The sequence below is a fragment of the Juglans regia genome, chromosome 12 (assembly GCF_001411555.2).
Source record: "Juglans regia cultivar Chandler chromosome 12, Walnut 2.0, whole genome shotgun sequence".
NCBI lineage: Eukaryota > Viridiplantae > Streptophyta > Magnoliopsida > Fagales > Juglandaceae > Juglans > Juglans regia.
This window is the reverse complement of record NC_049912.1, coordinates 24,440,295-24,464,991: the sequence shown is the minus strand read 5'-3', so window position 1 is coordinate 24,464,991 and position 24,697 is coordinate 24,440,295. Positions and strand designations below refer to the sequence as shown.

General features: G+C 32.1%; 2 protein-coding genes across 2 annotated transcripts; one reads left to right on the top strand and one right to left on the bottom strand.

Annotated features, from left to right (window-relative positions):
* Nucleotides 1-3,582: 3,582 nt before the first annotated feature.
* LOC109005105 lies at nt 3,583-5,197 on the bottom strand. The gene is made up of 2 exons (XM_018983893.2): nt 4,853-5,197; nt 3,583-3,993 (listed from the first exon to the last, which is right to left on the bottom strand). Exons 1-2 carry the CDS (start codon nt 4,979-4,981, stop codon nt 3,892-3,894), a joined length of 231 nt encoding a protein of 76 aa, XP_018839438.1. The 5' UTR covers nt 4,982-5,197; the 3' UTR covers nt 3,583-3,891.
* An 8,333-nt stretch (nt 5,198-13,530) lies between these two features.
* Nucleotides 13,531-15,269, top strand: LOC109005106 (CBL-interacting serine/threonine-protein kinase 7-like). The gene has a single exon (XM_035683825.1). The coding sequence runs from the start codon at nt 13,589-13,591 to the stop codon at nt 14,882-14,884; it is 1,296 nt and encodes a 431-aa protein (XP_035539718.1). The 5' UTR covers nt 13,531-13,588; the 3' UTR covers nt 14,885-15,269.
* The last annotated feature ends 9,428 nt before the right edge of the window (nt 15,270-24,697 follow it).

Sequence of the window (24,697 nt, the reverse complement as noted above, 5' to 3'; positions counted from 1 at the left end):
GATGAGCAATATATGCCTTTTTTTTTTTTTTTTTTTTAATTCAGTAAGCCGGCATTCAAATGTATTCAAGAGACAATGAGTAATCACATATATTCCCGAATCCCCACCACCGTCAAAGCATCTCTCCATGTTTGCATCTCCTTGTCAACCTTTAGGCTTTCTTCATGCATAGAAAAAGCTTTTTCAAAAGTTCCGGTTTGATTTCGTGAGTGAGGGATCCACATGGTAGTTTGAGTGCTCGTGGACGCCATTGGAGACTCACAACTTAAACATTAAGGCAATACTAATTTTTTAGACTAATTAAGAAAACGGTAAAGAAGATTGCAGTAATATATGAAAGTTTAATTAATTAAATTTCTCTAGCTTCCCGTTGCTTCGGAGCTTCTAATTAGAGCATTCTCATTGAATTAGTTAAAAGTTAAATCTAATGAGAATTTAGCTATTAGGTCAGTAAATTGCTCACATTGAATTAGCTATATTCTAAATATTTGAAATATAGTTACAGTAATATCCAAACTAATTTTCAAATTTGGAACACACTATTCATTCATCAAATCATTTTTATATTATTTCTTTCTCTCTCCTTTTAATATCAATTATTTCTCTCTCTATTTTAAATGACAATTGAAAAAATATAATTAGAATACAATTACTAATTAATATATAATATTATGAATAGTAAAATATGATAAAATAAAATAAATTCATAATTAAAAATTTTTCAAAATTATTAATTACTTATTACTATATAATGAATAAATGGATAAGAGCACTCTTATTTGATTAGCTAAAGTTAAAGTACATTTTTTATGAATGCAAGATGAATTTAGTATTTAGCTATTACATTCACATAAGTTTCTACATTAGAATAGCCATTTTTTCATTATATGACAATAAAATAATATAAGATAAATTTAACTTTGACTATTCACATCAAATCTCCAAATTGGATTATCCATTTATTCATTATATAGTAATGAGTAATTAATAATTTTTAAAATTTTTAAAATTTTTTAATTATGAATTTATTTTATTTTATCATATTTTACTATTCATAATATTATATATTAATTAGTAATTGTATTCTAATTATATTTTTTCAATTGTCATTTAAAATGGAGAAAAAAATAATTAATATTAAAATGAGAGAGAAAAAAAGAATATAAAATAGATTTGATGAATGAATAGTTCATTTCAAATTTAAAAATTATTTTAGATATTACTGTTTGGATTATAACTATTTCAATGTGAGCTATTTTATGACTTAATAGCTAAATTCTCATTGGATTTAGCTTTTAGCTAATCCAAAGCTAAATCCAATGAGAATGCTCTAAAAAGAGCTGTGGAGTGAAAGAGGAGGGAGGAGGCGTGTTTGAGAAACTTCTGACACAATTTTTGAATCAAGGCAGGAGATAAAAAAATAAAATAAAAAGAAAGCCACGTAGACTTTGACTAGTAGAGCGGTGGTAACCGATAGTAAGGCTATCATTACCCTGATTTGAATGGTGTTTCTTAGCAGAGAGCTCCGGTCAATGGATAAGAAATAAGATTACGGAGAGTTAAAGTTTTGAGTCCTACTATATCTATAAATAAATTACATAAAAATAATCTCATAAATTAACATAATTTTATCTGATTCTTTAGATCTATCTTACAATAAAAATAATTTTATAATTTGACGAACCACATCAAATTATATCAATTTGTGAAATTATTTTTGTATAATTTATTTGTAACTAAAGTATTTCTCTAAAATTTTTAATCTCATATCATATTCTCTTATTATTATAATTTTTTAAAATTTATACGTAAAATATAATAAATAATTCAACTTTTTTAAATTTTAAAATAATAATAATATTATAATAATATTTTATTTAACTTTCAACTTTCATATAAAATCATCTCATCTCATTTTACTATTCGAACCATACCTACATATTGGGTTCTATTATGCAAAAGAAAATTAATAAAATATATATTCTAGTAGTTAGGTAAATTCGCACAAGTCACCCACTTCGTTTTAATTATTGTAAAACAGATTTATTTAATGATTAGAGATTACAATAATCGAGTCAATTCTTAGATTGAGAAATTAATATATATATTGATACACAATATATTTTTAAAGTGAGAATAAGATCCTGAATAATTTTACATGGTATAATGCAGTATCTTGACCATTACTTTTATAAAAATAAATAAATAAATTTAAATTGAGAGGTAAATTGATTAAAGCACACACTATCTTGCAGTACATGAAACCTAAAACAATTATTTATTTTAATCGAATAGAGATATTTATTCATTTAAGCGGCCCAAATATAATGATCCAACCGAGAGATAAAGAAAAATGAGACGTATTGACCCATAAATCAAATATGATAAACCTTGATCATTTGAAAGAGAGTAATGTTATTCATCATCTTAATTTTTATCATTTTTTCATCATTTTATTATATGATATTAGATGATTAAAAATTATTTATTATATTTTACTTGTAAATTTATCATCTAATACTATATCATGGAATGATAAAAAGATGATAAAAATTAAAATAATGAATAAATTTTTTCTTTGAAAGAACGAGCAATTCTTTTCATCAGCCGGTTTAAATATTTTACACCACACACTCTACTTGACAAATTGGGTTCACTAACAAATAAAAAATGAACCGATTATGCCCCATAATCATCTCTCACCCCTCTTCTCTTTGAAACGATTTTGTCCCAAAATCGAATCGGGCTCTGAAACATGCATGTAGCCCCATTTTCGAAAGAGAAATATTTTAGTCATAAAGAGATTACACAAAAGTAAATTCACAAACTGACGTGACTTAATGCATTACGTCAGATTGTAAAATTACTTTTATTGTAAATAGAAATAACGGATCATGTAAAACCACGTCAGTCTGTGAGTTTAATTTTATGTAATCTCTTTATATTTATAGCAGTTTGCAATATATTTCAATACCCAGAATCTCTTCGCAGCTTCGCCTTCCTCTTCTTCTTGGCTGGGCACCCTTCGATTTCGTTCGCAGGTAAATTTCCAGATCTTCTTTTCAACATTTTTGGTTGGGTACGACCATGTGGAAGGGAGGCTTGAGGTTTTGTTATTATGGAAGGTGGGTATTAAAGAATGAATGGCAATGAGTTTTATTGGCTATAACCTTCCTGTGCAGGCTCTGTATATGAAATTCAACCCTCATGGTTTAGGTTTTCAATAAAGTCTACAAAGAGCTTGTACTAGCCATGTCTTTTTTAGACCATCAAGCTTTTGACTATCCTGTGGCGTGTAATTATTACTAGTTAAAAGGATTGCAAATATGAACTTTGTGTCGCCTAAGGCCTGTGTTTCTAAAGCTCCACAGCTATCTTCCTAGCCAAGTCAATCCTGGGTCAGCAACAGTTAGTATCAAAAGGTCCATATTTCATTTTCAATATGAAATTGTGATAAAATTACATAGATATTTGGCACATGTAGATTTCAATGGTGGATTCCAGACATATTATTGTTTATTACGTGTCGTGTTGGTGCACATTGCGTAATGGAGCACTATATTCTGCGAACAAAGATGGCAATGATGTAACTTTGATAGCAACTTTCTCAACTTGAATTGTACAGTAGTATCCACAAGCATGATTTCATTATTCAATAAGCCTTCCACTAAGTCCCTTAGCAGAGCCAATGAAGAAAATATGCATCTCCCAAGCTAAAAAGAAATATATAAAAGTGATTTATGAGCAGTTGTCATACAAAACAAGTCATTCAAGCTTTCAAAATGAGCCTTATGACTTTCCTTCCTGGATATCACACTATCTTGATTTTTCAGAGGCACCCGTAAATACAACTGAAAAGCTACAATAGTCACTTACAAATGCAAAGAACATTCAATGGTTTTTGTTCTTGCGGGCTAGTTCACGGGCCATCTCCCTTAGCTCCTCTGGTGACGGAGGCCTTGGTCCCTCAGGGGGATACACTATATAAGAATGCTTCACACCAAAACAAGTAACAATAATTTAGACCACTGGCGCTAGATCAAGACAAGCATCCCACCCCAACAGCCCAACCCCTCCAAAAGGAAGGGTAGATATAAAACACCACATAATAAATTAGGACAAAAAGACTACTTATCAAAAAAAAAAAAGGACAAAAGACTAGCACCCATAGGATCCGCTCATGTACTAGTAGGTATAATGAAATGAAACGGTTCCAAACAACCTGAATATGAAATTCCAGCTGCATGAGGACTCACTGAATCAAATTCCAACCCATGGGTCCCCATCTTAAGGCACAGTTGAGGTAATGCAATCTACTCCAGCACCTCAATAATCAAGATGTAGAATATTGATGTTCTTAAATTTGAAATTGAAAACAGCCCTTAATTGGAAAATAAAAGAACATAATAAGCTCATTAGCTCAATAGGATAACCCTACAATCTCTCCCAGAAGTGTTGCGGAAAACGATTATGTATCTTTCCATTGATATTAAACCAAGGCTTATTAGCAAATTATGCAAAAACATTTCTATGATACAAGCTGCCGTGCTAGTTGCTCGTTTCCACGCCACGTCTGTATTACACATATACCCACACAAGCACCCACCCACAAAAACTGCATGTAAAATAATATATAAACAGAAATTGCCGGTTTCAACTTTCAAAACACAAACAGCACCATCTATCACAAATCCCTAATAATACTCTATAATCAAAGATTATAACAACTCCCAAAACACATGACAGATTCATAAACTAGACACAAGTGAATTGACACAAACTAATCAAAATCTGACCCAGAAAATAGATAGAAAATTTAAAAAATACAGATGGAGCGAGCGTAGGGGCTTACATTTCCCATGAATTTCTGAATATTCTTAGTATTGTTAGCGAAGGCATACATAAGAACGATGGGAACGGTCACATAGATCCCGAACTTGGCGATCTCAAGTATTCCCTTGGAAGTTCCCAAAGAAGACATTTTCTTCCCCTAACAGAGTATTGATCCTGAACTAAACGGAAACGTACTCCTCAGTTTAACTGCAAATCTTCTCCCAAAGCCAAAACCCTAGAAATTCTACGCCGAGGGAGCGACAGAGAGATGAACTGCAAGTCGAATGACGCTGGAACGGGGATGAAGGCGAGACCTTGGTAACTTGGGAGCTATTGTGGTCGTTAGGAGCGTTACCTATGAAATTTGGGTCGGCTGATTAGCCCTAACAGCTGCATTGGGCTTCAGAATTTAGGACTAGTCCGCCTTTCATGGGCTGCGAATTAAAACTCCTTTCCATTACTTTGCAACAAATCATTCACTGGCCATCCATTTCTTTAAAAAATGTTTTTTGAGTTGAGTTCTCAATTTTATTCTTAATTTTGAAGAAATTATCAATTGGTTAATTTTCCATGTTGTGTTTACGCTGCGTAATAATCGATGAAAACGAGCAGCCACAGATGTGTGGGCAGAGAAGGGAAGCCCAGTGCAAAAATGGAGAGTGGGTGTGGAAAGTTTTTTCCAGTTATAGATGGAATTGTACAGCAAACTCACGATGGAAAGCATAGAGAAGTTGGCAATAATAATGAGGAATATATGGCATAGAATAAATAAAGTGGTCTTTGAGAGAAAATTTGCAAGCCCAGCAAGGGTGATTCAGTGGTCAGTAGAAGAATATGAGGAATTCAATCGGGCTAGTAGGAAGAAAGAGAAGGAAATAAACCCAGGAATAGCAGTTGATGGTATTAACTGTGATAGGGGATGGAAGAAACCTGGGGATATGATCTTAAAGGCTAATTTTGATGCAGCTGTTAATGTGCCTTCAAAAAAGATGGGTATTGGAGTGATCATAAGAGATGGAAGAGGTGAGGTGTTGGCTGCAGTATCAATTAGCAGAGAAGCTATCATAGGTGCTTTTGGGGCTGAGTGTTCTGCCATGTGGGAGGCTATGGTTTTATGTGAAGATTTGGGAGTGAGAAAGGTCATAATTGAAGGGGATGCAAAGAGTGTGATTGATGCCGTGAAGATGGGAGAGAGGAATGACTCAAGTCTGGGTCAGCTGGTGGAAGACCTGCAACAGAAGCTGAGGCACTATCCAGAGTGGAAAATTGGCTTTACTCACAGAGAGGGAAACGAGGTGGCTCATCAACTTGCAAAAGGGGCTATACATGGGGTGAGTGATTTGTATTGGATTGAGGAGGGTCCTGGGTATATTACGAATCAATTAAAGATAGACAAAATGTATTGTAATACAGTTACAATTTGAATTGAATACAAGGAGGTTTATTTTCAAAAAAAAAAAAAAAAAATCGATGAGAACGCAATACATCTCCAAAATAATCTCCTTATAATTAGAAAACAAAATAATTATAGACAATTGATTAAAGAAAAGAAACCAACATGGTCCGGACTTTTTTTTTAAAATGTTTTTAAATGATGTTGTGAATTTTTTTTAAATATGTAAGAGTATAAAAAATGAATAAAAATAAACAAAAAGGCCAAATGATCTTATTGGGGTCATCATCAGACTACAATCTCGATGGGTGTAGCAAAATTCTAAAGAAAAACATAACGATTTCTCATGCAAAACTAGATGAACGGAAGAAAAAATTTACACAATCTTCACATATTACACTTTTTTCAATTTTTTTATTTATTAAATATTTAATATATGAATAATGAATAGAAGAATTGAATTAGTTTTAAAAAAATAAACTAAAAAAAATATTAAAAAATTTCAAAAATTTAAAATAATATAATATGTAAAGGTTTGAGAAGTTGTGTAACAAAACTCTGAACGAAATGAAAGACAACATTCCTTACCAACGTTCCCAATTATGAAATTGTCACGTGGTGGCTAAAGCATCGGCCACCTGGCATAAGGTGCCCATATCATTGAATAATTATATTTAAAAATATTTACATTATATATTATATACGAAATAAATTTTAAAATTTAAATCTCAACTGTCAAATTATAGATTCATCCATTTGGAGTGCTTGATCCACCCTTTTAAGTTCTTAAGAAAAATACTTCAGTCACAAAAAAATTTTATAAAAATAAATTTACATATTGATGTGACTAGCTTGATATGATAAATGTAATTATAAAATAGATCTGATATATCATAAAAAATCATATTAATTTTTGTGAAAATCTCTTATAAAATCTTTATAAGATCGTTCATGCTCTAACCACCTCCCAATTCCTTCGGGGTGCTGGAGGGGGTGAAGGTTTTTCTCTTCTATCACCCACATTCACCCCTCATCATTTAAGATGTTGTCTTCATTAATGCTATGTCTATTTTGTTTATTCATTTGACAATGAACAAAATAACAATGCTAACTGTACTCACAAAAATTTTACATATTTACTTGATTTTTTCATCTGTACACCATTTTCATTAAAAAAACATGAAAAAAAATTGAAAAGGTCACATATGGGATATGTAAATCTTTTATGAATATATTTAACATTTTTCTTGAACAAAATGGTGATTTATTTCAAGAAATGAAAGAAAAATGATAAATTGAGAAATCCATACGAGCCCAAAATATAATTTATGAGAAATGATAGTTGCAATTGTGAATGCGTAAATGTCGTGTAATCACTTTGAAAAAAGTGAATAAATACAATATCTACATGAAAATAAATTAATTTTTTAACAATAGATCTCACTCTTTTTCAAAGTGACTACACAACACTTATCCGATCACTCAACGATTATACATAACATTATTAATAATTTAATCTATATATCGATTTAAAGGGTCATTGTTTTGAGAACTAGTCCTAAAGTTGCCCAAAATATGGAAGCAGCTGCACAAGATTTGCTCAAAGTTAAAACACATTTTTTAGGTAATGGAAAGCGACGAAGATAGCTTTTGTTCCGTTCCGTAGAAGTTCAAACATCTCCCAAAATATCCCACCAAAATCAATCCCAATTTTTTTTTTTTTTTTACCTGATTTAAGTATCTGCCTCCTCCAGATATTTTTTACAGTAAATGGTTTTCCTTCAAGCTCCATGCATGTATTCTTTTGTACTTGACTTGTCTTCTTGCCCAATAATTAAGTGTACACGTGGTTGATCTAACGGCCTGAAATTGATATGCAAACGTAATACTCTCTTTCTAGTTATCCAACGAGTCCCATTGGCATCTAACCTAATAAAGTGTTGTGAGTGGTCCAAAAATTAAATGAATTATGCCGTCCATTTAATCCATTAAAAAAAGGCAATGTTTGTTGCTCATAATTGAATATAAAATTCCCATTTTTTAATTAATTAGACCCATATTAATTTAGATAATTATTCCCCATATATTATAGTTTACATGAGGTCAACAATAACTTCCAAAACCATTATTTGTTGTTTTTTTTTAATATTTCCAACGCTAGAAAAAAAAAGAAGGAATAAGACAAATTAAGGATTATATTACGATGGATGAAACGTGGATTTCTAAATGGTTGTTTTCAAGAAAGATAATAAAATGAAAAACGTTTTATTACAAGCGCTTGGTGTAAATGGCGTGCGAATATGGCTGCGGATTTCTAAAGGGTTGTTTTTGAGAAAGATAATAAAATGAAAAACGTTTATTGTAAACGCTTAGTGTAAATAGCGTGCGAATATGATTAATATGGAGATACTTGATGAGAGAGACCGAGCTAATGAGAGGAACAGACCGAGTTGTTGGAGTTGGTGAGAGAGAAAGACCGAGCTGATGAGAGAGGAATAATTCATTTTAAATTTGACGTGACATGGACGACTGCACGTCGATTATATCTAAAGACTGTATATAGAAGAACTGTAATAAAATATTAATTATATGGAAGGTCAGATGGAAGTGTTGAAAGGCCGCCGTTGAGAAAATGTCGGGTTTTAATAAATTTATCAAACTGTTTTTTCATCTCATCATGTGATGTCCGATATGTTTGAAAGAAGAATATTAATTAATTATTACAAATTACCAATATTAGGTAGATCGATTATATAATAATCGTGTAAAAATGATATTCTATGATTCGCTCACAATGCCCAATATTTCCGTCAGAGATGTTGACAAAATGGAAATATTATTTACGATCATGTTTAATTATATCAACTAATATATCATATTTTAAATTAAGTATATAGATTAATTAGAGTTATTTAAAATATAAACGTAGATTGATATGATTGATATTTATAAAATTTAAGATAAATAAAAACATTTTTTTATTATTAAGATATATTTAATTTATCATCAATGTAATTGGAATTGAAATCCGTATATTCTACTTTGCCTAAAATGGCTTTACTTTAAGCTCCTTGTTTAGTTTAGTACGTCTTCTTCTAACAAAACAAATTACAAAACCGGCCAAGAAATCCATCATAAAAAATAAAAGAGAGAGAGAGAGAGTCGTCTATGGCTCAAATTAGAGTATAAAACTCCCACTTGCATTTTACTATCTATATATATACACATACTTTATTTAGATATTTTTACTGATAAAACTTAGTTTTCATGATGTAAGCGCCACCTTCATCACAAATCACTACCTAATTGGCCACTCGTGAGAGAGGCATCACGCATCATCCATGAGCTAATAAATTGGGATATTCTATAAATAATTTGCATAAAAAGTACTCTTATCAACTTTGTGTTTTGTAATTTGCATTAAGAGATTATTTTTAATTACACTTTAATTTTATTATTCTCGCTTATATCTGTAAGATAATATTTTTGTAACTGATTACAGTCTAAATGACTCAACGCATAAAATCATTTAAAATGTACAACAATTACCCAAAAAATGACAATATTAAAAAATGAAAGAAAACATTATTCTTGTACTTAACTATAGGCGTTATCTAAGGTAGCAACCATTCATAAGGGAAGGAAAATGAAATAAAGGTTCATTCCATCGATTATGAAGAACTGAAAATTGGGCTTAAAGAAGAGGTATATCGCATTTATGGACAACATCTGATCTAATTTGGAACATACTGTCGTACAGAAAGGTCAGGAGCATCCAACCCCTGCACTTATCGTTTAAAGCACGAAATCGAAGATCGAAAATCGAAATCGAAGATTACAACATTGACAGTTAAGGCAGTTGGGCTATTTCGTATTGAATATCTTGATTTATAACGGCCTTTTTTTTTTTTTTTTTTTTTGGTAGGGCTGTGTTATATACAATTGATTGATGAAAAAGTCATCAATTATTTTTATTTTTTAATTTTAATGCGAGTAGAGCATCGCGCGTTCTCAATCAGTCAATGCTCGGAACCTTTGACTTCTCTGGTGGACCCAGTTCTGCAAGCATAGGTAACTAGTTTTCCACGTGGTAGCTTTTTTAGCCGTCAAATTTAATGCTTCAAGCTAAAACATTGAAGAGTGTAAGTTATTTATCCACACCACATTATTTCCCGTTGGGAGCTCCACATTATTAAAAAATATTTTTTTAATCACAAAGTAAAATATAAATCATAAAAAAATATTAGTCTTCTTATTGAGATTTTTTTATTTTTCATTTTATTTCATGATTAATGAAATATTTTTTTAATAATTTTTTTATTTTATGATTAAGAAAACGTTTTTTAATTATGTTGGAATTTTTTTATTTTTTAAAAGTGTTAAAAAAAGCTATGTAAAATATAACTTAAAAAAACATATGCTAGAGCCCGTGGAAGCTCCAAGTAGTGACTCTAGTATTGTCCTTATATAAATCTTAATTGCATTAGTTTTTAATAAAAACAATACCATTAGTTTGAACTTCTATAAGTTTGAAAATTTTCGTGTTTTATTATCTTTTTAATAAAAGTATCGTTTTTAAATAAGAATATAAAAAACTCAAATTTACCTTTTCAAAATTTGCGGATAAATCTAGAGTATATAATATAAATAATTTATTTTGTCAAAATAAAATAGCTCATGAACAAATTGATAAAATTATTTTTTCTAGTAAAATCCTGGAAAATTAAAAAGCAGTTAAAACATTATTAAGTGGTTGCCTAAATAAATACAAATGTAATTAAAAAGAAAAAAAAAAAAAAACTGTATTGGTGTGTGGCAAACTCTAAACTTTTTTTAAAAAAATTATTAGATAGTCTTGAAATACAAATACATGGCACTCCATCTTATCATAAAATCATAAAATGTAACTCAATTAAAATTGGTACTCGTGCAAGTAATTCTAACTATATGATTTAGTATAATAAAATGAAGATACCATGTTTATAAAAAATACTTAAATAATCTTTATTTACTTAATGAAAAATTATATTTATCATCCCCACACATCACACACTATATTTCTTTATATTTTTTCTTACTAAATATGTGATATATGGATGATGAGTATAAAAATTTAATTAGTTTAAGAAGAATAAAACCAAAAAAATTAAAAAAATTAAAGAAAAAATATGGTGTATAGTGTGTAGTGTGTGAAGATAATGAATAATAAAACTTATAAATTGTTAAAATATGATTGTATAAAAAATTATAAAAAAATTATATATATATCATTACTCTTTATAAAATCATTATAATGAACTGTATATAAACAATATAATAATTTTATTATTGATGCCAAATGAGAACAAAAAATTGAAAAAAAAAAAAGGTGCAATTTCCGCGATGGACCGCGTGAAATTTGGGAGAAAGTAGGAGGAGAGAGACGGTTCACCGGTGGCTGCTGATTTGACCGACTTTCTGGTGCCAAGTTTGACCAAAAATGGTCAGTAAAACACGTATTGACAACGGCCAGTGATACCCAGTTGATCCTCGAGAGTAGATGCTTCGCATATTCAACGAATCATGTCGTGCAATTTGAGAGAAAATCTCTCCTTTTCTCTTTGCTTCGCATGTTACTAATGATTTTGTTATTTATTTATTGCCCTGGGAATACTATGATTTTTGTTCACTTTGTTGATGTGTCCCCTCCCCCTACTTTCCCTTTTTAATGATAAATAGATAAATAGGAATATAATTATTATGTTTATTTATTTCACAATTGGTTAACATCATTGTGTAATTTCATAAGTATTATATATATATATATATATATATTTAAAAATCTGAATTTTCAATGGATTTAAATTCTAAAATTTTGCATAACCGTCTTACATTTTATACTAACTCCTTGTTTTGCTAACAAATATGATATCTAGTAATCCTCAACTTGATTGTATAAACTTTACTATTAAACATCATATTTTCAAAACAATATAATTTTTTTTAAAAATACTTTAACCGTAAATAGATTATATAAAAAGAAATCTACAAAATAACATGTCTTGATGTAGTATACTAAATTGTAAAGTTATTTTTATTGTAAAATATATAATAAATTAAATTAAGTCACGTCAATTTATAAATTTTTTTTTATTGACATTAGGTGTCTAGGAACAACATCCAGACTAATTTTGAGATGCATAAGCCCTCGGCAAAAAATTTCTCACAAATGCATCTTGAGTAATTGAATGAAAAAATTCTGATAGTCCTTATAAATTATTTACACCCAATAAAATTTGAATCTTAGATCTTGGAGAAACATACCTTCAAACTCAAAGTCTTTACCACTTGCAACAATTCTTAAGGATTTTAGAAGTCTATTTTTATGTAATTTTTTTTATGTCTATCACACTTTTTTCTTTTTTCTTTTTTCTATGGGCAATTGATATTTTTTTTTTGGTAAATGTAACTTTACGTAACAAGCATACGACACAAAGATGATAAAAAATACCAAAAAAGATAGAGATCAAGGTCGAGTTAGGACTCGTTTGGATTCGTAAGTGATCTCAGCTCATCTCAGCTCATCTCAGCTCATCTCAACTCATCTCACTACTATTCAGCAACTTTAACTCATAAATCTCACTACTATTCACAACTCATCTCATTACTATTCACAATCCATCTCAGCTCATCTCAACTCATCTCAAATCATCTTAAGTCATCTTCGAATCCAAACTTCTAGTCTTATCAAGATACAGCAGGATCATCCAAAGTGAGTTTATGGAGGGCGAAAATAATTCTAAAAAAAAAAAATGACTGTCATCCCAAAATATGGATATTAAAAACTCCATTCACAATCTTGAGAGAAATAGAAATACAACTATTTTACTTCATGTGGATAGAAACAAAGGTTCGAGATCAGGGATAATGATTATCTATATATATTTCAAAATTAAAAATAAAAATAAAAAATTACTATAATCCACTATATTTAATATTGGAACACACTATCAATTATCACTATTTAATATAGAATAAATATAGATAGAAGTTACTATTATCAGTATCTATTTTGTACACATAATATGACATCATCTAGATCACATATCTTTCTAAATGAGTATTGAGAACAATCAATTAAAAGTAACCATGTAGTGAATATAAAATATACGTTACTATAATAACTTTTCTGCATTACTCTTTAATATAATATTATCAAATTTCCGAATTAATAAAAAACAAAGTTTGAAAGAAAAATACAGATACGGCAGTGGGTAGCCAATTGGTCATCGATCTGTAGACTATAAATAAGGAAACACACCAAACTCTTTTGGTGTTGGAAGTTGCTTCTCTCTCTTCCTCCAACCCCTCTAGCCAATAGCTATGGAGCCAGGGGTCCCGGTCCCACCGCCATCGCCACCCACCACCATCCTCGGGAAGTACCAATTGGGCCGTCTACTAGGACGTGGAAGCTTCGCCAAGGTGTACCAGGCACGGTCCATGGTGGACGACACGGCCGTGGCCGTTAAGGTCATCGACAAGTCCAAGACCGTCGATGCTGCCATGGAACCGCGGATAATCCGAGAGATCATGGCCATGCGCCGCCTTCAGGACCACCCTAACATCCTCAAGATTCTCGAGGTCATGGCCACCAAGACCAAGATCTACCTCGTCGTCGAACTTGCCACGGGCGGAGAGCTCTTCTCCAAGATCTCTCGCCGCGGCAAGCTTGCCGAGCCGTCGGCGAGACGGTACTTCCAGCAGCTGGTCTCGGCGCTGCATTTCTGCCACCAAAACGGCGTAGCCCACCGCGACTTGAAGCCCCAGAACCTCCTCCTCGACAAAGACGGTAACCTGAAGGTCTCGGACTTCGGACTCTCGGCTCTCCCGGAGCAGCTCAAGAACGGGTTGCTCCACACGGCGTGCGGGACCCCTGCTTACACAGCCCCCGAGGTCGTCTGCCGGCGTGGATACGACGGTTCCAAAGCCGACGCTTGGTCTTGCGGGGTCATCCTGTACGTGTTCCTTGCCGGTTACCTCCCATTCGACGATAGCAACCTCGTGAATATGTACAAGAAGATTCACCGGCGAGACTATCATTTCCCAGCCTGGTTTTCCAAGCCGGCGCGACACGTGATCTTTCAGCTCCTCGATCCGAACCCAGACACGAGAATGAGTATGGAAGGCCTCATGCAAAACGCATGGTTCAAGAAGTCCTTACGAGAGAGAAACCAAAACCAGATCAGTCTATTCGATTCAGCCAGTAACTGCAAATGTGACATGCTCACAAGCATGAACGCTTTCGATATAATATCTTTGTCGTCGGGGTTGGACTTATCGGGGCTGTTCGAAACGACGACACGTGGTGGGAAAGAGAAGAGGTTTACGTCGAAAGAATCCGGGGAAGTGGTGATGGAGAGAGTGAGGGAGGTGGGTGGGAGATTAGGGTACAAAGTCCAGGAAGGGAAAGGTGGGTGTAAAGTAGGGTTGGGGAAAGGGAAGGTGGTTTTGTTCGTTGGGGTGTTGGCAATCACGCCGGAGCTGGTGTTGGCGGAGGTTAAGGTGATCGAAGGTGGGGTGGAGTTTGAGGAGCTTAATCAGTGGGGAGATTTGGAGGCTGGGCTTCAAGACATTGTTATTTCTTGGCACAACGGTAACCGTAATGGTGGAGATGGTTAATGGATTTGCAGCGAGTGGATTTTAATTTCATGTGTTTGAGCTATATGATGATGAGGAGGAGGAGAAGAAGGCGAACATGGGTGCGATCTATCATCTATGTGCATATGACTATTCAGTTAGAGTTCTAGGTGTTGGAATTGGAATGATCAAGAGCTCAAGGTTTGTCTCTTGAAAGAATTTGTACATGATGAAAAGCATCACTCCCGTTAGAATAATATTAATATGTACGTTTTCTCTTGGTTTTATTTAGCCTGTTTTTTTTCTTTTTTTGTTAATGTTGAAGGTCCTCTTTCCTTTTCAATTAAACACAAATCCATGTATTTGCAAAGATCCTGTGCACAGTGGAGGTGACAAGAAAAGAAGAGGGGATTTCCCCAAGGATTCATACCCTGTAATTCTTTCACTTTGTGGAAACAGTATTTCAGAAAGCTTCAAAGCTCTGAAATTACTTGCTTTTTTTAGTGAGCCTTTTAGGAGACATGGTAAAACAGTTAGGCCATTAGCTTAATATGCTTTTGTATTGGATTTGCAAAGCTCAGAGCTGACCACTGTAGCCCTCCTCTCCATACAACGATACAGATTTATGTTTGGTTGAAAATAAGCAAGACTATTTTCAGTGATCACGTGCCTGCCGGCTTGCTTGCTTAAAAGTAAACACGAGCGAGCATTTTTGGGTCTGCACAAGGATACTATAAATAATTAAATCTACAAAAGCAAGTCTCTGGTAGATAGGGGAATACAACGTTTGCATGCAAAGATGGAATATGCAGAATCCAGTTTCAATTCTCTGTATGCTAAAATGGAGAAGTGCATCCACAAAAGCTACTACAATTTGCATATAGAAGTTGGCTTTCCTGATTTTTCAAGCCAACCCCTTTTGTGATGGAAGCGATATACTTGGAACCCATCGACTGGCACCACACACCTGATAATAGTCCTATCCAAACTTCCAGACCCGAGTTCTTATAGAATAATTGTAGGGAGACTCCTTCATTTGACAATCACAAGACCAGACAGACTTCTCGTACTCGGTTCACTTTCTTAGCCAGTTTCTAGATCAACCGATATAGTCTAATCTTTCTGCTGCTAGCTGCTTCTTTCTCAGATTTTCTTTAGTTTTCAGTTAAAGGGTTTATGTGATTCAGATTGGGAAAATCACCCAGATATCCGAAGATCTATGACTGGTTTCTGTGTTTATTTAGGAAATTCCTTCTGTTTCATGGAAATCCAAAAGAGAATGACTGTTTCAAGATCCTCAATGATTTTGCAGTCTCAGTTTCCGCAAATGCTTTGCCGTGTTGTTATAATCAGACAGCCTCACATATTGTTGCCAATCCTGTATTCCATGAGATGACAAAACACCTCGAAATAGACTGCCAATTCGAGGTATGATTCAAGCTAGCCTCATCAAAGCAACGCGTCTCTTCCTCACATCAGCTTGCTAACCTTTTCACAAAGCCTCTTGGTTTTGAGTCTTTGACAGACTTTTGAATTCTCATTAGCAAGCTGGGTGTTGTCCATTTGCACACTCCATCCTGAGACAGAGTTATGCCCTTCTACATAGTATCATTAGATTAAGGCTTTAAGCTATTTAACACTGGCTGCAAATTGTAAATTCAGTTATAATCGGTTATACAATTTAATAGCTTAAAAAGTTAGTTAATTAGTTTGCTAATAATCACGTCAGTTTGGTCTGCAGTGTTTTGTTTGTATAAATGTACGGTTGTGATTCATTTTGGAGTACAACCACATCCTTTCAAGACCACATTCATTCGGGTTACTCAGCATCCACAACTGTCTCAGCCTGCTATGGCTCCTTCTTCGCCTCCTGCCTCTCCTCCACCTTCTGGGCCTGAAGAGAGTGATCAGCAGTAAGGGGTTATTACATGCGCTTGGCTTGGCAATTGGGTTGGGAATAACAACTGTTGAGTAAGGAAGAGAAGGGGTTGAGGGGAACGGAGAGTTAGATGGAAGATTTTGGGATGGCTTGGAGAAGTACGGGGTATTTAAGATTGAAAGAAAACTGCAGTAACATTATAAGCACCATTAGCAAGAAGGCACTGAAATCTCTAACTACAAAGTTACATATAGGAAAATTCTATATATAAGCCGGTGTAGATAACACACCTATCAGAACGCTTATATGACATTGTTTGATTTAGAACATGAATTTTAAAATTCTAATCGAGATAAAACCTATACTAATGATGGGTTTAGTGAGTTGCTTGATTCAGGAGTCTGCCGACCCTGTGCACAAAGGGGACATTGAGGCAAAGGTCTCTCTGCTTTCAAGAAGGTGAAGTGGAATGCCTACGAGGAGCTCTAGATCTTACATAAGCTAAAGGAAATCCTTACAATCAGTCAGGCTGCATTTATCCAAAAAACAGCCTTACCAATCACATAATAACACATAAGCCTTCCACCACAATTCTCTTGAAGCAGCACTACACCAGAAAAGGGGAATCCAAATCCTTCTTCGCGATTTCCAATCGCACCCGAAGGAACCCCCCTTGGTCGAAGCTCAACCCATCGACATCGGCATCGGCCCCCTTCAGAAACCCCCTTCATCTAAGCTCGGCCCCCTTCATCTTTTTTCTAGTGGAATTTGGACTCACATGTTATATTTCTTAACAGCATGCTGAGACATTTGAAAAAGAGCTCATAATGACTTTAGATTTGGGCAGGCTCTGGTTTGGGCAGAGAAATTTTCACAAAATTGTTGTATATTCATTATGAGTAACTCTACATGAAAAAAATCTATTCATCATCTCAATTTTCATCATCCTCTGATGTGGTATTAAATGATAGATTTATAAGTAAAATATAATAAATAAGTTCAAATTATTTATTACCACATCATAGGATGATAGAAGGATGATAGAAATTGAGATGATGAGTAGCATCACTCAACTGTACAATGGGTGAGTGTTCATTTCGTTTACATGTATTAGAAGGGCGTGAATATTGATGCTTATGTCTCCTGTAGAAGAGGTGGGATGGAAGCTCTGTTGTCTATTCTTTACGAGGGAATTAAAGAAAGCATATCACCTACTGTGCCTGATCTGTAAAAGTTGGGTGTATATATTCCCTAAATATGAGATGGCGCTCTGCTACATATTGATTAGTGCATTTGTTTCAAAATGTTACCTTGTGTTTTTATTTGGTTGATTGACTGCATTTTCTTGGTTTTACTAACATTGTTCCAAAGATGACAACTCTCACTCTCACTCACTCTCACATGCAATTTGTCATTGCAGCTCCAAGAAGCAGATGTTGGGGATAGCTTAGAAAGCTGGAGGAGGTCTGGATGTTGCATGTAATAATTTCTGGGTTGAAAAATGTATGTGGTCAAGGTCCCAAGGATTTCAACTCACTTGTTGTAGTGCGGATGAGGGTGGCTGCTGCGTAAAGGGAGTATGACAATCTGGAAAGGAGGGGAAAAGAGGGACAGTGCGAGGAAGATACCGTCGGCGTCGGCTTCGGATTGAGATGCTCCCATTGCCGTCAGATTGAGGGCGATGCAAAGGGATGCAGCGAGGAAGAGAGGGGCAAAGATGGGTGGGCGGTGCAAATGAGAAGACAAAAGGGCTAGTATGTGACCATGATTCTCTTTGGTGGATTGTATTTCTCTTACAGTGTATTTGCTTACGTGGGTTTAGCTGAATAGAGGACTATTTTTGTGGATTTTTTAGTCGGACCGCTGGGAAGCGTTTCTGTAAATTAAATTATTACGCTATGCAGGCAATACCATATACATTAAGAGTCAAAACAAAAGCTTCCCTCCTCGTAATGCAATACCAAAATGGTATTTTTAACCATTCATATTTTAAAACCATTGATTTTTGCAAATTTTTCATTCAGAGAGGCTCAAAAATATTGGTTAACTATCCATTATAGCGAGCTAAAGTGCAGTTTGGATAGTTAGATGAGATGATATGGTTTTAAATGAAAGATAAAAGTTGAATAAAATATTGTTAGAATATTATTTTCTAATATTATTATTATTTTGAGATTTGAAAAAGGTTTTTCAGCCGGACCACTGGGAAGCATTTCTGTAAGCTAAATTATTACGCTATGCAGGCAATACCATATACATTAAGAGTCAAAACAAAAGCTTCCCTCCTCATAATGCAATACCAAAATGGTATTTTTAACCATTCATCTTTTAAAACCATTGATTTTTGCAAATTTTTCATTTAGAGAGGCTCAAAAATATCGGTTAACTATCTATTATGGCGAGCTAAAGTGCGATTTGGATTGTTAGATCAGATGAGCAATTACCTTCACATCACTGAAGGTGGAAAAGACAAAAGGGGAGAGAGAGAGAGAGAGAGAGAGAGAGAGGGGGGGGTAACAAGCAGAAACAAATAGGTTGCAAAGAAGGAAGAGGAAGAGAATGAAGTTTTTGGAACTGCAAAAATGAAGGTCATGGTGATTGGGAATGAAGTTTTCTTTGTGGAAGAAAATCAAAGAAGCTTCGGAGAGAAGGATTAGGGTTGAACGAAAACCCGCAAAATCAATCCGACCTGTTTTTCCAAACTTACCCAACCCGTTTACGGTTAAAAAACGGGTATTACCTGTTACCAAATTTTAACTTATTTCGATTTTTGATTTTCGGTTCATTTTCAATTTTAACACGCACTATGTGAAAGAGAAAACAAACGTACAAAAGGTAAAAGCTTACACGGGACATTGCTATTAAATATTAATTAATGAACTTTTGAAAACTAATTCGAGTACCAACCAGCTGGCACGCATGCCTCTCTAAATTTCAAACTTTTATATTTAAAATGTTTACATTTTACGAGACAGAGCGACCATCAAAATGAATAATAATCCCGTGACCCCCTCTCTCTCTCAGAGTCGAAAACCATCTCATTTTCTTCTTCATCTGCAGACCGCGATATCGTATCTGTTTTTTTTTTAATATATTGTCTGACATGATTACACTATAATTTCCCACCGCGGTTGTGCGGAAAATAGCTTAATATTCTTTGGGTGCCCATAGAAATGACATTATTCTATTATGTACCATAATTCTTCCGGCGGAAGACATACAATTGATGTTGCTGAATATATCACAGTGATGTGAAGGGAGTTCTACAAATTGACCCAAAATAATATTTTAAAAAAAAAAATTGTAGGTATTGCATTTGTGTAGAGATACACAGTAGACAGTACACACCAACAGAAAAACATGGGCCAGCCCCCTTTCTTGTCATGCAGCCTAATGTACCTTGCTAAGGCCCAACCAAGGCTTAGTCCATTAACTAAGGATAGTTTTTTTTTTTTTTTTGAAAAGCGAAGGATAGTTTTATATATAGTTTTAAACAGTACAAATATTGTCCACTCGTTTAAATAAATTAAAAAAAAAACGTTATGTCGTGAAAAGATTAATTTTTTTTTATGTGAATTTTGAATTTGTCCAATTTTTTTTAAAGGGAGTATCATTAGAAGTGGAGTAATGTTATGTATAATTTTTATTTGAGGACTGTATTATAAGTTTAGTTAATTTTATCTTTAAATTTTTTTAAATTTATAATAATATATTTATCAAAATGATATTTTTTTTTCATTTAATGAAGGGCTTGCATATATAATCTCTATTTGAATATTACAAATAGAATTTTTGTTAAAAATATTAGTGAATTTTTGTACTAAAAACTCCAATATAAACTAAACGACAAAAGTAACGCATAGTTTTATATAAAATGAAAAGGAAATTGTTGACACACTCCCAAAAATCATTCCTTAAACTAGAGAATTTGCACATAATATTTATTATTTATTGTTATGGGAAAAGATGAGGGAGTACCGAATATTTACTCTCTTAAAATATCCGTCTAAAACTATATGCAAAGTCAATTACTTCTGTTAATTTATATTCCCTATTTTTCCAATGAGTTTTTAATATTGCATGAAGATTAGTTCCCTAAATTATAAATAACAAAGCCTTGATTTTTTTTCTTACGGAGGTAAACCATGACAATAATTTGGTGAAATGGAGGGGCTTCTGCAGTGAGGACCCATGATGTTTTATTATCAGACCTTATTTAATTACACAGATGAAATGAGATAAAAGTTGAATAAAATATTATTTTTATTTTAAAATTTAAAAAATTAAATTATTTTTTATATTTTATTTAAAAGTTTAGATAAATTATAATGATTAAATAATATGTGAAAACAAACCCGGCCTCAATCAAATCACTTTATTTTTTTTAACCTATATTTCAAAATGAAAAATCACAAGACCGAAGGCAACATTTTGTCACATTTGAATAATTGAATGCTCTGAAATTGAATGGTGTTGACGAGATTTGGCACGCATGTAAACTTGGTGTTAGAGGTGGGACAATGGATAGCGATATGATGTTATGTAAACAATAAGAGTCCCAAATACAACAGCTACACGATTTGATACGTAAACAATAAGAGTCACACAAAATTTTTGCATCAGATAATAGTGAAGTGATAAGAAACTCAGCATATCTTTCTTACAAGTCTCGTAATAATAATAATAAATAATTTTATAAATTTACTATATTTAATGTTGTTGTTCCTATTAATTATGATAATATTTTAGTTTTCACAACTGTAAAGTAATTTTATAAAATTAAATTTATAAACTGACGTGATTTGATGTAATACGTTGAATATTAATATATATTTTTATTATAAAATAAATTAATATATCACATGATACTATATCAATTTATATATTTATTTTTATAAAATATATTTCTAGTTGTAACACTACTTATTTAAATTATAAAATGTATTTAAATAAAAAAAATTATACCGTGATTTGAGTTTTTTTTTTTCCCCTTAGAGATTCTTTATTACTAAATTTGTTTCAGCAATCCGTTCCATCTCCATCGATGAAATTTCCAAACTGCACAGAAAAATAAAAAATAAAAAAATAAAGAGAGGAGAAAACAAATGGCAGCCGGAAGAGAAGGACAATGTGGACCTTTGATTATTTTTTTTTCACGGGTTAAGTTCCAGACTGTCCTTAGACTCCTTACCCCCCGGACTTTTTTTTTTTGAGAAATGATATTTGTAATTGTAAATATGTAAATATCGTATAGTCATTTTGAAAAAATAAATAAATATAAGACTTACATAAAAAAAAATTAATTTTTTAATAATAGACATTACTCTTTTTTAAAATAACTACACGATATTTATACATTTTACGACTATATGTATTATTATTATTTTTTTTTTTTCAATTCCACGTCTTCACATCGTTCTAGGGATAAAAATATTTGTCCACCAAATTTTTATTTTTGTTTATTCTGTGGTTGGGCTTAGCTTAGCCCAAATACACGTGTAATGCTAAAACATTAATGTAAAATTAAATTTATAAATTAATACAATTTTATGTGATATATTATATTTATTTTACAATTTTACATACCAAGTCAAATTAGAATTGCAACCTACACCTCTTGAGCAGGCAACCTCTAGTCGTACTCGCTGTGCTACGGATGCCGAGAGGTGGATTGACCTCTGGGGCCATCTGCCCACCACCCACCATGGAGAGAGAGAGACCTGAGGCTGGAGGATACGAGAGGCTGTGCCGCTGTGGGCTTTTAAAAAAGAGTGCTGATACATTTACAACACCTTATACAATACATTGTACAACAATGTGTTATATAAGGTGTTGTAGGTAAATCATTTTCCTTTAAAAAAACAGAGAAGAGACCTTTTATGGGAGTTTTTAAAACAAAATTTTAAACGTTTTATAGGCTGCGGGCTAGGGCTAGGGCTAGCCTGGCCCTGTCTCCTGATCTTTATAGCGTGGGGCGAATGCCCCGGGGCCCGTTTTCATTAAATTAAATTACATTATATTATAAATTTATTTTTATAAAATATTCTATAATTAAGGCATTTTTTGTTCTAGAAAAGTAGGGCCATGCAACGAAAAGACAATCCTTTCAAATGGAACTAAACGACAGACAGACTCACAGAACCGCAGGCATGCAGCTCCTCCTACGGATTGAGATTCCCGCTGCCTGCCATCACTTACAGAAGCAACAGCAATTCCAGCGGACCCAAAACCTTTTTGCATAGGAAAGCAAAAATAATGCAACAAAAGGACACCAGGCAGAGTACCAACGAGTTTTGCTACACAAATTCAACCATACTTTATATTCTATATATTTTTTTAAATTTTTAATTTTTTTAAAATTATTTTTTTAAATTATTTTTAATTTTATATTCATTATTCATATAATAAATATTTGATAAAAGAACAAAATAATAAAAATTAAAAAAAATATAAAATGTAGAATGTTAAGAGATTATGAATATTTATTCAATACCAAATGTCCACTAGATGGGATTAGAGAAACTCCACGTGGCACGTGATGTAAGGGCATTAACATTAGTCTATTATAGAATTATATTTACATAATATAATCTTAAAATCTTTCACATTAGTTTATGTATATCAAAATATTTAATTACAGTGCTTATCTAAATTTAGATAACTACTATTCACCTTACAAATCATATTTTAATCATTATTTCTCTCTCTTCCCACTCTCTCTTACAATCTTTTTCTTTTCTCATTTTTTTAACAACATAATAAATCTTCATTTACACATTTATTTTATTATTATAATATATTATATATATTTTTCATTTTATTATATTTTTAACATAATATATAAAAAAATATATTTTTTATTATTATATTTGTATTATTAATGTCAAATATACACAGTAGATTTTAATTATAAAATATATATATAATTGATTTTAACAAAAATTAATAATAAAAAAATAATAGTATTTTATTATTATTTTATAAAAAAATATACATAAATTAATGTAAAAATTTTACTTAAATAACAAAATAAATATGTAAAAAAGATAATTTTATACATGCATATAAATAAATCACTGCTAATGCTCTAAAACATTAAAGTTGAGTTTGAATTATAAATTTATCTTAACTCATCATTATAATTTTTTTAAATTTTAATATAAAATATAATAAATAATTTAATTTTTTAAAATTTTAAAATAATAATATTATTAAAAAATAATATTTTAATAATATTTTATTATCTAAATTTAACTCAACTTACTTTAAGACCTAAACTCACCCCGAAGCTGCGATTCTTCTGTACCAAACGGAGAAAAAAACCAGTGATGTCACGTGGGATTGTAAAAGAAAAAGACTACTCTCACTCTGATTTGACGTGGACCACGTGTAATACCCGCTCCAAGAACCTTTCTCTACCACAACAATAACATTATGACACCTCGTGAACTTCCTTTTACCATTCATGTACCTAAATATGGCATCATAGTCCGTACAAGTAAATATAAGGACAGGTTTAAATTTAGGATAGGTTTGCATCCATAGATTTTATGAGTTAAGATAGTTTGTAAATAATAAAATAAAAATAAAATTATTTATTATATTTAATATAAAAATTTAGAAAAATTATTTTAAAATTTAAAAAAATTAAATTATTTATTATATTTTGTGTAGAAATTTAAAAAAGTTGTAATGATGATATGAGATGAGTTGAGATAAATTGAAATGAGTTTTGAATCCAAATCTCTCCTTAAATATAAGATGAGTTTATTTTAGATGAAAATTAAAAAAATATAGTTAGAATATTAATTTTTAATATTAATATTATTTTAAAAATTTAAAAAATTGAATTATTTATTATATTTTATATATAAATTTTAAAAAATTATAATAATGTAATGAGATGAGATGAAATATTTTTAAAATCTAAACGGTACTTAAATGACAACAATGGCAACCAAAATGACTTAGGAGAC